We start from the raw sequence: 14,948 nt of genomic DNA, 5'->3' as shown, positions 1-14,948 counted from the left end.
TAACCCTGCAAAGTGGGTCCTGTTCCTTACCCCTTCTACAGACTGAGTAAAGCCGAGATACTGAAGGTTGCCTGCCAGTGTGAGATTACCATCCAAGAAGCCTGTATTTAGTTAAAGTTTCTCTTACCTCTCCTGTGCATTTGCCAGTCAGACAAAGGTAGGGTAGGATATTCCAGAGGAGTGGGGAGGGGTGACTGAGATAAGATTGTCATGAAACAACTGCATTTGAAGAGCTTTTCTAAGCACAGTAAAAATGTTAGAATGAGCTGGGCATGAGAGAGCACACCTGTAATACTGGTGCTTTGGAGGCCAAGCAGGGCTACAGAGTGAGCCCATCTTTAAAAAAAAAAAAAGCAGCCTGGGGTACAGCTCACTGGTAGAACACTTGATTAGCATTAAATGTCCTACCAGATTTCTACTCCCCACATCAGCACCAAGCTAAGAAGAATTAAGGTACTATGCAGTCTTGGCCAGAAATAAAGCTGTAAAAATAAGCCAAATGGTGAAGGCGCCAACAAGGCCTGCTTCCTCTAGAGAAAGACTGACCACCTAAGAGGGACTAAAGGGTGTTTTGGAGCCTGGGCTGAAGGAGGGACTGGAAGGTAGGGATGCCATCCGGCAGCAGATCTAGGTGGAAGAGCTGCATGTGTGCTAAGTTATAACAAGGGTGGAAGAGCTGGAGCACTGAAATATTAGTGAGCATCGTTAAAGCTGAGTGACTGCTAAGGGAGAGATTCCCAAAAGGGACCACTAGCGAATGCGTTTTCTCGCATCAAAGAGGCCAAGCGTTTGGCTAGTATTCATATGGCCAAAGCCCCATTCTCACACAAATTGACACTAGGTCTCAGTGCTTGACAAAGCATTGAGTGGTAGCATTCCAGTAGCAAGCAGCCAAAGTAGTTGTTAATAAAATTCCAAAACTGGTGAGTGATTTGCCTTTCTGTGAAGGTGAAGCAGGTCAACGCCAGCTGGCTAATGGTCTCGTTTTTTTGTTTTGTTTTTAGATGATGACAGAAGGTCTCTCAGGCCTGTGTGGCAAATGTGTAATGAGAAGGAAAACAGTGAGTGAGCCACTGGCCTGGTCACAAGGCCCAGGAAGCCCTCCAAGTCTGGGCCTAACAATATAGCTGGAAAGGGGGCGGGACAGAATGCTCTCCTGTGAACCTGGGTTTCCCTGGTGTAAAATGGGGAACTGATGCCCAGCCCACCCGAATGGGAGAAGAGCCCCTCCCTCGACCCTCCACGCAGAGCAGGAGCTTGCTGTATTTGGCTCATCTTGCCTGGTTGGATTTGACTATGACTCAGTTCAGCTTCACTGCTTCACTGCTGCTGCTAAATCAAGGCTTGGTGAGCCTTTGGGAGGAAGCTCTGGAGACTTTCCTGGGGAACAGGATGGAAATAGGTGGTGGCCCCAGCTCCCACCTGTCACCCACTGTGAGTGTTCCTGTGGTTATCTGTGTGACAAATGATTGGTGTATTGGTTTACTTTCACTATATTTTTCCCTACCTCTCCTTCTCATAACTTAATTGAGTTCTTTGAAATTCATTCCCTTACGGGGTTTTGCAGGGTGGTGGACCACTGCTTGAGGATAGCCACACTTCTAAATCCACAGGGAGAAGTTTAGCTGAGGTCAGGCCAGGGTCCTGGAGTGAGAAGGCATAAAAAGAGGGAGGGGCCTAGACTCCCACGGTAGGAAGTCCCTGGAGCCTGAGTGGTCGGAACCCTGCTGATCCTGCCTGAGTGCCTGGTGGTGGAAGAACATTGGGAGAAGGCTGAATGGGATACCTGAAGAGCACTCTACCTAGGATATCTACACAGGCCAGAACCTAGGGACTGCATGTATGAGCAGATGTTAAAACCAGTGTCAATAGGCCTGGGATGCCGCTTACCCCAGAGTTTTGTACTATATGTGGTCCACGACCTCTCATGAGCCTGGAAGTAAACCATAGCATACTCAATTCCCCCACTAGATGGTTGGATAGACTCAATCTGATCCATTTCAATTTAAAAAAAAAAATCATTTTCAGCTGAGCAGTGGTGGGCATGCCTGTAATCCCAGAACTTGAGAGGCAGAGGCAGATGGATTGCAGAGTTCGAGGACAGCCAGGGGAACACAGAGAAACCCTGTCTCGAAAATAACAACAAATCTTTTTTTTTTTTTTTTTTTTTTTTTCCGGAGCTGAGGACTGAACCCAGGGCCTTGCACTTGCTAGGCAAGCGCTCTACCACTGAACTAAACCCCCACCCCCACAAATCATTTTCACACCCGACTTTGCTGTTGCAGACTCTTGGATCTCATTTCCCTCAGCAGCTCCGCTCCTCGTGTTTGCAGGAAGGTTAAGTTGCAACTGTAGAGAAGCCAGGCCAGGAGGGTACCCCTTCGTGTGACCCTAAGCTCTCCAGATCAGAGAAAGACAGGGTGCACTGGTGCCTCTGCTGAGCTCTGGCTTTGGGGTTCTAGTGGGTCTGACTGAACCATATCTTTCCACATGAGGGACCCAAGTCCGGGGGGTCAGGTGGCTTCGAGTTGGCAGTCAAGAAGTAGCAGGGCAAGTCTTATACATAGTTTGTGGTTCACAGTATGGGCTCTGGAGCCAGGCTAGATTTTTGGGTCCTGATAGGGTCACTTACAGCTTTGGTAATTTTGGGCAAGCTTTACTTAAGTTTTCTGTCTACGCTTCCAAATCCACAGAACAGATATTGGTATCTGTTCTACAGAGTAATTGTAAGAATTAAATAAAGTCAGTACAATACAAAACATTCTGAAGTGAGGCTTACAGAATTAGATTTAGCTTGTTAGTGTGGTCTTGAATCTAATGGAATTATCATCACCTAAACCTGTCAAGAAAGGCCCTGTGCATCCAAATTCAACAGTTCCCGCTGTGCTGGGATGGCTGAGAACAAACCCCAGCCGGAGTGCTGTGTACTGTGGCCCCAAGCGCTTCCCGGGAGGGGACAGACAGGAAAGCTGTAAACAGCCTTCGCCACTCACTCGCAGATCTCAAAATAACACTTGTCTGCTCCCACCCTGCCCAGCTGGCAAGGCTGCAGGCTGAGTAAAGTGCCATTTAAAGATAACCTGGCACTCTCCATACACCCCACTGCCAGGGCCAGCTCCGAAGACCAGACTGAGGCTGTGAGAAGGTGGCTGTCCATACCGCCCAAGCCTGTGCATCCACCGCCTGCAGCCTGCAGCCTGCAGCCTGGAGTCCAAACTGCCTAAGTTCTGCTCTGGTTGCTGAGCACACTGCAGACAGGCAGGAGCCTGGCATTCTAAGAGGCACTCCTAAAAGACAAAGCCTCTGGAAGGAGGAAGAGTACCCCCTTTCTAGCTGTGGCTAGGTGGCAAGGTGACACCCTACACTGGCCACCTACCTTTGACCTCTCCCCCACCCCCCCAGAGATGCCTATTATCACAAGAACAAATATAGAGGACACTATCTTACAGCAAGAAACATAATTGATAGGCTTGCTTATACTGGGGTAATGGGCGTTAGGAGGGACCCGAGTTCCTTCAGTTTCCAGTTCAGCCATAACCTTGACCATGTTCCTAGTGCTTTTCTGGGCCTTTCTCTTCCTCACTGTGAACTTCAAGGAGAATATATCCAATTCTCTCTTAAGAGGCTATGACATTAAATCACATTTAAGGGCACAGGGTCCTATAGAGGGAAGGACTATGTAATTACCTGTCTGTATGGTTTAGGTTGCCAGAGGCCAGCTGGGTACATGTGTGGGTAGCTGGAAGTATTCTAAAAAGGGTACCAACAGAAGTAGGAATTAGGAAAAGAATTTTTTTTTTTGAGACAGGGTTTCTCTGTGATTGTTTTGGTGCCTGTCCTGGATCTCGCTCTGTAGACCAGGCTGGCATCAAACTCACAGAGATCCGCCTGGCTTTGCCTCCCAAGTGCCGGGATTACTGCGTGTGCCACCACCGCCCGGCTAGGAAAAGAATTTCTTATCTCCAAGTGTCTCAGCTCAAACTACTACGTAACCAGACAGGAGTTTAGTGAAGAGATATTAGGGTTAGCCTGGGGCCAGGGCCTGGGAGGGTAAGGGGTGCCTCAGAAATGCCCAGGCTGGGTCTTGGGCTCTGATGTGACCAGAGCATGGAAGGGTTTGGAGAAGCCTGGACTGGTCATGCACTCTAGAGTACAGTGACTCTGGAGAGTATTGAGGCCAAGCCCTAGGTCACAGGCATGGTCTAGTCCCCCACTTTCTCCACTCCTGATAGCCTGACTGCCTTTTCACTCCATGCACGTGGCTGCTAGAGATGAGGCTGGACATTCGTGTTTCCCTCAGCGTTCAGTTCTGATGCCAGGCACAGTCTTAAACATTTAAGGAGGAACCGGTGATGGATCTCAAGGCTATGGGCTTTAAAGTCACCAAAGACCAACTTCAGATCTCAGCAGTGTGAGCTGAGAGAATTAGCTTCCTCCAGCTCAGTTTATCTCCAATGGAATGAGCTCATTTGCAGTATTAGTGCCTAATGTCTTGATCACAGTCACCCTTTAGCCTCCGACTGATAAAGCCTTATTTTATCTCATCTAGTCACAGAAGGAGCCCGAGAGACTGACTTGGTGAGAGGATGATGTTCCTGCATCCCCTCACTTGAAGATTAGGGAAGGCTCGGGATTTGGACAGCCCCTTCCAGAGCCCCCAGTCCTCACACCCATTCTGCAATCCTTGCTCCATGCCCTCTCAGGACTCAGGTCCATTGTGGTAATATAGCTCACCCTATTTGTCTCTGTGCGTCAGCACCTCCTGCTAAGAAGTATCAGTTGGGAAGTGGTGGGTATTGGGCTTACTCTGGCACTCAGAAGCCTGAGGCATGAGGATTAGGAGTTCGAGGCAAGACCAGCCTGTGTCTGTCTGTCTGTCTGTCTGTACGTGTGTTCTGACCTGCATGGGCACCCTAGCCCCTGAATCCTATTCCTCCATCCTAGAATTTTGCAAACAGAAAACCATTGATGTAGCTGGGCATGCTGGCACACGACTTTAATCCCAGCACTCAGGAGGCAGAAGCAGCTGCATCTCTGTGAGTTCGAGGCCAGCCTGGACTACATAGCAAGCTCTGGGCCAGCCAGGGCTACATAGGAGGCCCTGTCTATGGTTGCCAAGTTTGAAGACCTGAGTTAAATTCCTGGAAAGAGAGAACCACATTCTTTTTTTTTTTTTTTTTTTGTTTTTTTTGTTTTTCGAGACAGGGTTTCTCTGTGTAGCTTTGCGCCTTTCCTGGATCTCACTCTGTAGACCAGGCTAGCCTCGAACTCACAGAGATCCGCCTGGCTCTGCCTCCCGAGTGCTGGGATTAAAGGCGTGCGCCACCACTGCCCGGCGAGAACCACATTCTTGTAATTTGTCCTCTGACCTCATGTCTGTCCCCACACACTAATAAATAAAAGTAATGGGGTTTTTGTTTGTTTTTTTGTTTTTGTTTTTTTACAAAAGAAAGAAACTGAAGATATCAAACAATGCAGACAGGTGATATGGGATCAAAAGCACACACATCTGGGAGAGAGCGAGAGAATCAACTTCACACAGGAAGGACAGCTCTGCTGAGCACTCATTACCAGAGCGTGGTGATAGTGGCCCTGGCTTTCATGGAGCCCGTGATATAGGAAGAAGGACAGCAATGTGCAGACATAAGTGGCAATGAGTCAAGAAATGTCCTTGGCAGTGCTATTGATGACTGTCCAATTTTAGTGCACATTCTGGCCAGCCTATCAGTGGCTGACAGCATCCTGTAGCAGGAGCCTGCTCCTCCTGCTCCCTCTCTCCGGGAAGGATGTGCCGCCACCTACAAAGGTCCAGTTTAGGGCTACCCTCCCTCTGGGATTTCCTTTTCCTAACTCATTTACATTCTGCTTTGCTGTCCATGCCCTCCAGTTCCCTCATCCAGAACACCAGAAATATTTGCTGTCAGCACGCTTCAGCTCTGAGGCAAGATCCACCTATCTAGAAATCCTGGGTCCTACTGCTTTCTCTACCATTCACTACGTTACCTTAAACAAACCTTGAACATGTTTGAGTTTCTGTTTGTCAAATGATGTTGATAAAAATGTTTACCAGCCTGGCTTAGCTAGTGGAATTGTGCAAAGATTCTGATGAGGTGGATGTCCCAGTGTTGGGGTGCCCTGTGACATGGGCTGCAGAGGTGACCCAGTGGTTTAAGAGCACTTGATGTTCTTGCTGAGGAGCCGGGTTTGGTTCCCAGTACCCACAAGGCGGTTCACAACTGTCTGTAACTCTGCCTCTAGGGTATCAGATGCTCTCATCTTACCTCTAAGGACACGTGGCGCACATACGCACATGTAGGCAAACACTCACGCACATGAAAAAAAAATGTTTCAAGTGTACACGGCAGGAGACTAAGAGAGCCATTATCCTGCCTCACTTGATTGGTGGTCGAGGTATCGCGTGCAGAGCAGAGCGTTATCATTGGTAATGACTCGTCTGGCAGCAGTGAACATATGTTTAGACACTTGTGCCCCCTCTTTGGCTGCCAGACTATTGAAAGAATGGGCCCCAAGAAATTAGAATTTCCCCAGGAATCTCCAACTAGATAAGGAACTAGTGAGGACCTGGGGGCATCCAGAAGAGGACCCGTCTCCTGGTGAAAGGTTTACAATTTGTCAGATTACCTCGCAGGAGAAACTGGGAGCTGAGACAGATGGGCAGGGGGATCACACCTTCCCTGGACTGCTTAGTTAGGCAAATATCTTGCCCTCTATTTAAACTTTACCCTCACTTGAGGACCCTGAAGATGAACTAGGAAAATGGTTCTCATCCTGTGGGTCATGGCCCCTTCAGGGTTAAGACAATCCTTTCATAAGGGTCACTTAAGACCATCAGAAAACACAGATATTTACATTATGGTTAATAACAGCAAAATCACAGTTATGAAGTAGCAACGAAAATGATTTCATGGTTGAGGGTCACCACAACATAAGGAACCATATTAAAGGGCCGCAGCATTAAGAAGGTTGAGAACCACTGGACGAGGGTGTGGAGAGGTACCACTGGATCTCCTTGTCCCTCTTCCAATGTGATCATATTGAATAAGTCTCCTTGTTCTGTTTTTCATTATTAATTTGGTTCTTTAATTGGCTTATTGAGCTTGTGTAGCTAAACCTGGCTTGTTGGAGCATAGGCCATGACCTCTGAGTACTGTCACAACTCTCCATGAGTTTGAAAAGGTAGAGTGACTTTTCCTACCTCGAGACTGTCCACCTGTAATTAACCTGTGTTGATTCTGATAGCTAAGGAAAAGCTTTCCACTGTTACGTGTTTAACAGGATGGGTCCCCCCAAGTGGCCGGGGCCACCCCTACTGGTGAGGAGTGAGGCTGTAGTCGGAGAGCTGGGGAAGGGGAAGGTGCAGCTGCCAGGGCCCAGGCCTGTGGGCACCGACAGGGACAAAAGCTGCTCTGAACTTCCTCTCAATGGGTGCCTGTTTCTAGGAATGGGGGCAGGGTGACTCTGCCCCTCTCCTCCCCCTGCAGGACGTCCAAGACTGGACACTAGAGCAGAGGAGGTCCCACCCAAGGGAAGGTGCAGCCCATGCCCCTCCAGGGTTGGCCCATGAGCTGGACATTAGGAGGTGGCACCAGGATCAGTTTCTGGGGTCTGGGATAATGATTGGTCTCAGGAGAGGGGCGGGCGCAGGGCACAGCAGGGCCTCCCTGACCGCCGTGCCCAGCTGTTGGCTGTTCCCTTAAGGGCTCAGACTGGAGGAGTCACTGCACTGTCGGTGACAGGGAGAGCAGGGTTGTTCCCTGGGGTGAGGGGCGCCCAACTGGTGCTGAGGCTGGGTGGGCGTCGCTGGTGGGCAGACCCCTGGGCGGGGCCTGGGCAGGGTGACTGCGGGCGGGGCGTCAGTCCCGCCCCGCCCCGAGGAGGCGGGAGAGAAGCCAGAGCCTGGCCTCGGGCTGGGCGGTGCTGCAGCTCCCGCCGGCCGGCTTCGTCCAGCTTTGTCCTGCGGCCCCTTTTCCAGGCGGTCCTGGCCGCGCCCAGCCCCCTCCTGTCATGCCGCCCGCGGGGCCCCGCGGGGCCGCGCCGCTGGCTGCTGTCGTCCTACTGGTGCTGGGGACTCCTTTGGGTAAGGGATGGGGAGCTACCCGGGATGGGTGGGGTGGGGCGGGATCGGGGAGGGGTTAAAGGGACCGGGCCCGTGTCCCTGGAGACTATCCTTGGGCTATCCTCTGGCTGTCCATGCTCCCTCCCGAGACACTTCACGGGTGCTCCTGGAGCAGACAGAAAGGGCGCTGGGAGGTCAGGCGGCGAGAACCTGACCCCAGGCGTGGGGGTTCAGCTTCAGGGACAGGGGGATTTCTAGAGCTTCGAGGCCGAGCCCGTCAGGGTGGAAACAAAAGTGAGCTTTCAGCTTCTCAAGGCAGTGGGTTTGAGGTTGGCCAGAACTGAACTGGACCGGTGTCCACTGGGCACCCAAACCCCGGCCCGCAGCGCTAGCGAGCGAAGACTGCTTGTGGTATCTGGACCGGAATGGCTCCTGGCATCCCGGATTTGACTGCGAGTTCTTCACCTTCTGCTGCGGGACCTGCTACCAGCGGTACTGCTGCAGGGATCTGACCTTACTCATCACCGAGAGACAGCAGAAACACTGCCTGGCCTTCAGGTGGGCTGTGGACTCCCACTCCGCCCCCTCTCAGGAGGCGTCCCGCTGCCTCCGGTGCCCACCTCCACATTCTTAGCTGAAGGAGTCACCAGGACTCCAAATGGTGACAGAGCTGACTGGTTGGTGTTAGTTACCATGGGCTCGCCTGGGTTGTTTTCAGAGGCTTTCCGGATCCCGGCAGGTCCTGGGAGGGGGTATACCCTGTTAACACTCAAACTGCAGAGTGGCTTTGTAGAAGCTCTGGCAAGAGGGCACGGAGACTCGGGTTTGGTTCCCAGGCCAGCTTCTTACAAGCAGTGTGATCTGCCTGAGACACTTGTCCTCTGTAGACACCGTTACCTTTTTAAAGAATATGGAAGTTGCTAGCCAGGCCTGGTGGTTTACACCTGTAATCCCAGCACTCAGGAGGCTGAGGGTCACCATGAGTTCCAGACCAGTCTGGGCTACAAAGTGAAACTGTCTCATTAAAAACAGTTGCCCAAATTAAAGGTTTTGTTATCTCTCCCAGCCCTCCCCCACCCCAGCCTGGTGCTGAGGTTGCATTTAGGTCCTCATACATCCCAACACTGCTTCTGTTAAGCTGCACTCCTAGCCCCCAAATGAATGGGTTTCAAACTTTTTTTTAAGGGAGCTGCAAACATATAAAACAGATATAAGGGGTAATGTCAAGTGAGGTTTGGCCCTACGTTATTTCAAAAGCTCCTTTGGGACTAACACATTTTAAACCTAACCAAATCAATTGTAGATGTAAAAGCAGGGGTAGGTGGGCACACTACAAATCCCAGCATGCTTCATACTAGCTAGCCAGAGAGCATAGCCTCCTGGGAAGTAGAGGTTTCTAAACTCTTACTAAAGAGTAGGGCAGAATTAATTCCACAAGGAACCCCAAGTCTTAGCATGCTGTGGCTCACTGCTGGCCAGGAGTTGGAGCCAACACAGTGAGGACTTCCTCTGAGGGTTGGAAGGTGAGAGGACCTGTTTTCTGTCTAAAGTCCCAAGACCATAGCAGGCATCGCCTCTGCCGTGATCCTCTTTGTTGCTGTGGTTGCCACGACCATCTGCTGTTTCCTCTGTTCCTGTTGCTACCTGTACCGAAGGCGCCAACAGCTCCAGAGCCCATTTGAAGGTATGCACAGTATCGGTATCAGGCAAGATGAACCTGAGATGGGCTGGACCCATTCCTGTGATGGGTACCAAAGGGCTTGAGGACTGGTGAATTCTCTAGTAGAGAGTGTTTCTGTGTGCCTGCACATCCCACCCAGGAATGTGTGCAAGTGAACCCTTGAGTACTGGACTGTGTCCAGGCATGTATGGGAACATGTGATTGTGCCCTTGTATGAGCACTCATTCGTTCAGGGGAGTGCGTCTGTTGATGGTAAGTGGGCAGTAGGTATGAGCATGCCTGTGGCTGAGTATGTGGGGTGAGGTCTGTAGTAGTGAACATTCACTGCATGTGTTCCAGTACTTTGGATGTGTATTTGAGTGTTGCGTGTAACTGTCCAAGCCTGATAAACATGGAAACGCTGACATATGGGAGAGCAGTGTGGGAGGCAGGGACTGGAGGAGGACCCTCTTAGTTGGCAGCTGTGCTGGATTTCAAGATACCAGCCTCTGGAGCTGCCCATTTTTTACCCAAGTGGGACATTGCCCAGGCTAGACTCTGCCTTCTGAGGGCTCTGAAACCTGCCGAGGGGAACCAGCTTGGTCGACACAGACCAACCTGCATAGGCACATACATAGCTCTCTGCTCAACTCTGGGCCAGCAAGCTTTGGGAGGCCAAGGCCACAAGTGGCTACCCAGGAGCCTGCCAGGCAGTTGCCAGGGTGCTTACCTTGGTTTCCTGGACAGGAGGAGGTTTCCATGGGAGCTGGGTGTGTTAAAATGCTAATCCTTGTCTCTCTTCTAGGCCAGGAGATTCCAATGACAGGCATCCCAATGCAGCCAGTATACCAATATGCTCCGGACCCCAAAGCTGGTCCTGCACCTCCACAACCTGGTTTCATGTACCCACCTAGTGGTCCTGCTCCTCAGTATCCTCTCTACCCAGCTGGGCCCCCAATCTACAACCCTGCAGGTAAGTGCACAGCCTGGAATCCTTGTTCCTGCTTGTCCCCACCCCTTGCTCCAGAGCCTCCCTTACCTCCCTCACTGGTAGATTCCTTTTCCCAGGCTCCTTCCATTTCTCCTTGGAAACCTCTAGGCATCTCTTCCCATGGAACCTGCATACCATGCAGGGGGGAGGGTGCTCCTGGGCCCCACTGACCCTCATCTTGTCTCCTTGGTTTTCAGCTCCTCCCCCCTACATGCCACCACAGCCCTCTTATCCAGGAGCCTGAAGAAGCAGCTGTGGCTCTGCTATCCCTTCCATGATGCCGTTTTTTGGGAGATTCCCCATTCTGTACCTGCATCCAGCCCTGGGGGTGGGCATGGGTCTTCTAGTCACCAGGCCCCAGATCAAGCCAAGTCTTGGGCCCTCCTGGGGACAGAGCCCCAGAGAAGTGGACCGTGAGCTGAGCTGGAACCAGGCCGTCAACGATGGATGGGTGGGAAGGGATGGCTTGGGATTCATGAGCTATTTTTACTGGGAGACAGGGAGTAAGGGGAGAGCCTGGGTCACGGCCTCTGTTGTCAGTGGTTCCTCTGCTCCCAGGATCCCAATCAGAAAGGTTGGGCCCCTCCTGTTTGCCCTCTTTGGGCTGAGGTGGACAGTGGGGGGCTTTATCAACACTTGGCCACAGCCCTTCCCTCTGGCTGCCCCACTGGCCAGAACTCAGGCCTGCTGGATTAAAGCTGTAATGATATAACTCCTGTCAGTGGAATCATTGGCCGCATTTACCCCTTCTCTTAACCCTGCTTTCTACTGAACCCAGACCGTTGCCTGCTCCACATTCCACAGCAGGGGAGGGCAGCACCAGAGGGAACAGAGTTCCACCATCAGCCCCATCCTAGGCAGAACCCCTGAGGATGCTTGGGCTGTTTTCCAAAGCAAGTGAGGTAGCCAGACAGAGGGTCCTCAGCAGCGTTTCAGGGCCAGGCCTCTGGGACATCTGAGGCACTACCAGCTAGCTATACAAAGGCACTCGTCCATCCAAGTACACTTAGATTCCAATTCGGGTCTCACCACTGTCCTACCTTGAGCATGCCTCTGACTGTCTCCAAACCCAGTGCCTTCATCTCTAGAATGGGAGTGGCAGCTGTCAGAAAGATGATATACAGTGGAATCGAAACTATGAATCTGTTCTTCCCTCCTGATCGGAGGCCCAGGAGCCAAGTGGAGAGATGTGGCCACCCAACAGACTGGTGTGAGGTGCTCCTGTCAACTGCTTGATCTTCATGGCTGCTAAGGTGTTAGGTCCTTCCGGCCCATATCAGGGACCCAGGGAAGCTAGGCATAAGGATTGTGAAGGCTACCTAGAAGAGGGCACCTGGGAGTGGCGGTGGGTGTACAGAGCTGTCTGCCCATCTTCCCTTGTTCTGATAATGAAGTCAGAGTCTTCATGCTCTGCTCTTAAGACAGCTGCTGGCAGATGCAGGAAAGGGAATTCCATAGTTTTGAAGTTTGCCAATACTGAGAATGGGACGTGGGGCCTCAGGCAGGACAGTTAAGCATTCTGCTCCTAAGATACACCCCCAAAAGAGTTTTAATAGTTTTGACTCAAGTAGGTAGACTGTCCCCTTCTCCCAGTTCCCTAAGTTCAGCCCTATTTTTAACCACCCTCAAGAAAGCTAGCTCAGTGCATCCTCTGGCTTCTGGCTCCCAGCAGCCCTCTAGGTTCTAGGTAGGGACATTGTGCTCACCATGTCCCCAGGGCCCTCCAGCCACATGCCCGGGGGCATTACCTCTCCTACATAACCTAGAAGGCAGGAGCTGTGGGACCTGGGTCATAGACTCCTCTGGGCAGTGGTCTGCTTCTGAGTGAATTCACAGCTTCCCTCTCCTCAGTGAAATCAAGGGGCACAGGAATTTGCCCCCTGAACATGAACCTTGTCACAGAGGGGTAGCTGACACCACTGGGTACAATCCTAGGCCCACATCAACAACTTCACTTTCTCTTTGAAGATAGGGAAAGAGGTGGAGCTGGTAGGCACAGTGGTTCCTCCATTACACTTGAGAAGACTGTCTCTGCCCAGAAGGTGAAAGGTATAGGAGAAGGTGTCCGAGATTTGGGGAGAAATGATGTTAATGTATGTAGGGCCCTAACAGAATTCATGGTCCTTGCGTCAACAATCTGGGACCAACGACAAGTTGCTCTGTAGTATAGGGTGGGAGGTGGGTTTGCACCAGCCGGAGCTGCAGGTGGAGGAGAAGGGCTATCTCCAGTTAGCACAGCAAAGCACTGACCATAAGAATTCTGAGAAGAGCCGGGCCGTGGTGGCGCACACTTTAATCCCAGCACTCGGGAGGCAGAGGCAGGCAGATCTCTGTGAGTTCGAGGCCAGCCTGGGCTACAGAGTGAGTTCCAGGAAAGGTGCAAAGCTACATAGAGAAACCCTGTCTTGAAAAACCCAAAAAAAAAAAAAAAAAAAAAAATTCTGAGAAGAATCAGCCTTCCAGTGTAGGGAGATGGAGGAGTCAGCAGAGTCCCGTTACATACTGGAGTTCTTTCAATGAGGATAGCATTCCAAGCCCCCAACCCCCAATACTAATTTCCAGTCTGCTGTATGTGTGTTGTTGGAGAAAAAAACAGCCCAGAAAGACCCAAGGGAGCCTAGAGAAGGGCCGTACCTGCCCCTCTCCATCACTTAGCACCCTTAAAAACCAACAGACAGCTCTGTAAGACGAGGGCTGTTGGAGGGGGTGACAGTGGCCCCTAAGAACTAGGGGACTTGCCAGGCATGGTGATGCACACCTTTAATCCCAGCACTGGAGAGAAAAAGGCAGGTGGGTCTGTGAGTTCAAGACCAGCCTGGTCTACAGAGTGAGTTCCAGGACAGCCAGGGCTACACAGAGAAACGCTGCATTGAGAAAAAAGAAAGAAAAGAAAAGAACTAGGGGCCCCAGTGATGTAAGTGGGGTCTTGCCAGGCTAGGAAGAAACACCGAACAGCCTAAGGGCTGGTCTAGGAGATCTAGTTGAAGAGGAGGAGTTTTTATACAAAAACATTGGCCTATAACTGCATAGGTGAGGCCCTGGGCTTGGTCCTCAGCTGAAACACATGCAAACCCAGACACACATGGACCTGTTCAGGTGTGGATGTTCATCTGGGGTGAGGGTGGCAGAGCTCCAAGGGATTAGTAGGGGTTTGGGTGGCGAGGGTAAAGACAACATGGGGATACAGTGGAGCCAACGGAAAGGCTATGTAAGAAAGAGGAAGGATGGTAGTTGGGTAGAAGGGAGGCACCGAGGCAAGCAGACACTTCTGGCCAAGAGAGGAGGAGGGGAAATGAAGAAAGGGAAGAAGGGATGGGAGCCTGGAGAAGGGAGTTCCAGAAGGCTTTTGGGCAAGATAGGACACACCGGTCCTGGTCCTGACTTCCAGGCTGATTTCAGCTGGATAGCATCTGATGGCAGGAGTGGCGACTGTGCTCGGTACTCCAGATAGTGACAGGAGAACTTAGTTTTCCAGAAAAGCATGGTCTTGAGTGAGTGGCCCGTGTCCAGATCTTAGTTCTCAACAGTGACCAAGTGAGCGAGCGTAGAGATCCCCTGCTCCGCCCTGGAGACCTGGAGCCTTCCGATTGCCATAGCTCATCACATGTTGTTTCCTGTGACAGCAAGTGGGATGAGAACCTTGGCAACCTCCTCCAGGACCTACACATGGCCAGCGCCAGACAAACCCTTGTCCGAGCTTTGGTGGCACCTGGCAAGGGAAAGTGGAGCGAAGTGAGAGCAGGAGAAGGAATTTCTCGGTTTGGGAACAACAGACATGGACTAGAACTCCGGGAAGAACACGGGAGACGATGCCAAGGAGGCTGCTGGGAGGGGAGGAGGTCAAGTGTCTTCTCCCTACTCTCAAGGGAGACCTGGAGTTGAGTCCTGATCCATTAACTTGAAAGAATCATTTGCTTCCTTTGAACCTTTTTTCCCCCTGTAAAATGTAGATGCCAGTGACTAGTTCTGGCCCTCCTCGGTTTTAGGAAGGAAAAACCCGCCAGACGCGTGACTGCGGTTCGGCTGCGGCGGGCGGACGGCGGAACGCGTGGAGCGGGCAGACACGCTTCTGCGCATCCCGCAGGTCCTGAGCGCAAGCTTCCGCCCCGCACCTTGCTCACGCCCCGGCGCCGGCGCCGCACCGAAAGTCGCCTAGGGTGGGGCCAGCGTCCCTTCCCACCCTCTAGCCTTCTCCCCTGACCTCCCCTGCCGCCAGCTCC

General features: G+C 51.8%; 1 protein-coding gene across 1 annotated transcript; it reads left to right on the top strand.

The window, feature by feature from the left end:
* The first annotated feature begins 7,875 nt into the window (after nt 1-7,875).
* Nucleotides 7,876-11,443, top strand: Shisa4 (shisa family member 4). The gene is made up of 5 exons (XM_052737048.1): nt 7,876-8,098; nt 8,464-8,635; nt 9,628-9,761; nt 10,543-10,710; nt 10,926-11,443. Exons 1-5 carry the CDS (start codon nt 8,026-8,028, stop codon nt 10,970-10,972), a joined length of 594 nt encoding a protein of 197 aa, XP_052593008.1. The 5' UTR covers nt 7,876-8,025; the 3' UTR covers nt 10,973-11,443.
* Nucleotides 11,444-14,948: the final 3,505 nt, after the last annotated feature.

Source organism: Peromyscus californicus, unplaced genomic scaffold, assembly GCF_007827085.1.
Source record: "Peromyscus californicus insignis strain IS unplaced genomic scaffold, ASM782708v3 Scaffold_14__1_contigs__length_90479793_seg_2, whole genome shotgun sequence".
NCBI lineage: Eukaryota > Metazoa > Chordata > Mammalia > Rodentia > Cricetidae > Peromyscus > Peromyscus californicus.
This window is presented reverse-complemented; position numbering and strand designations above follow the sequence as displayed.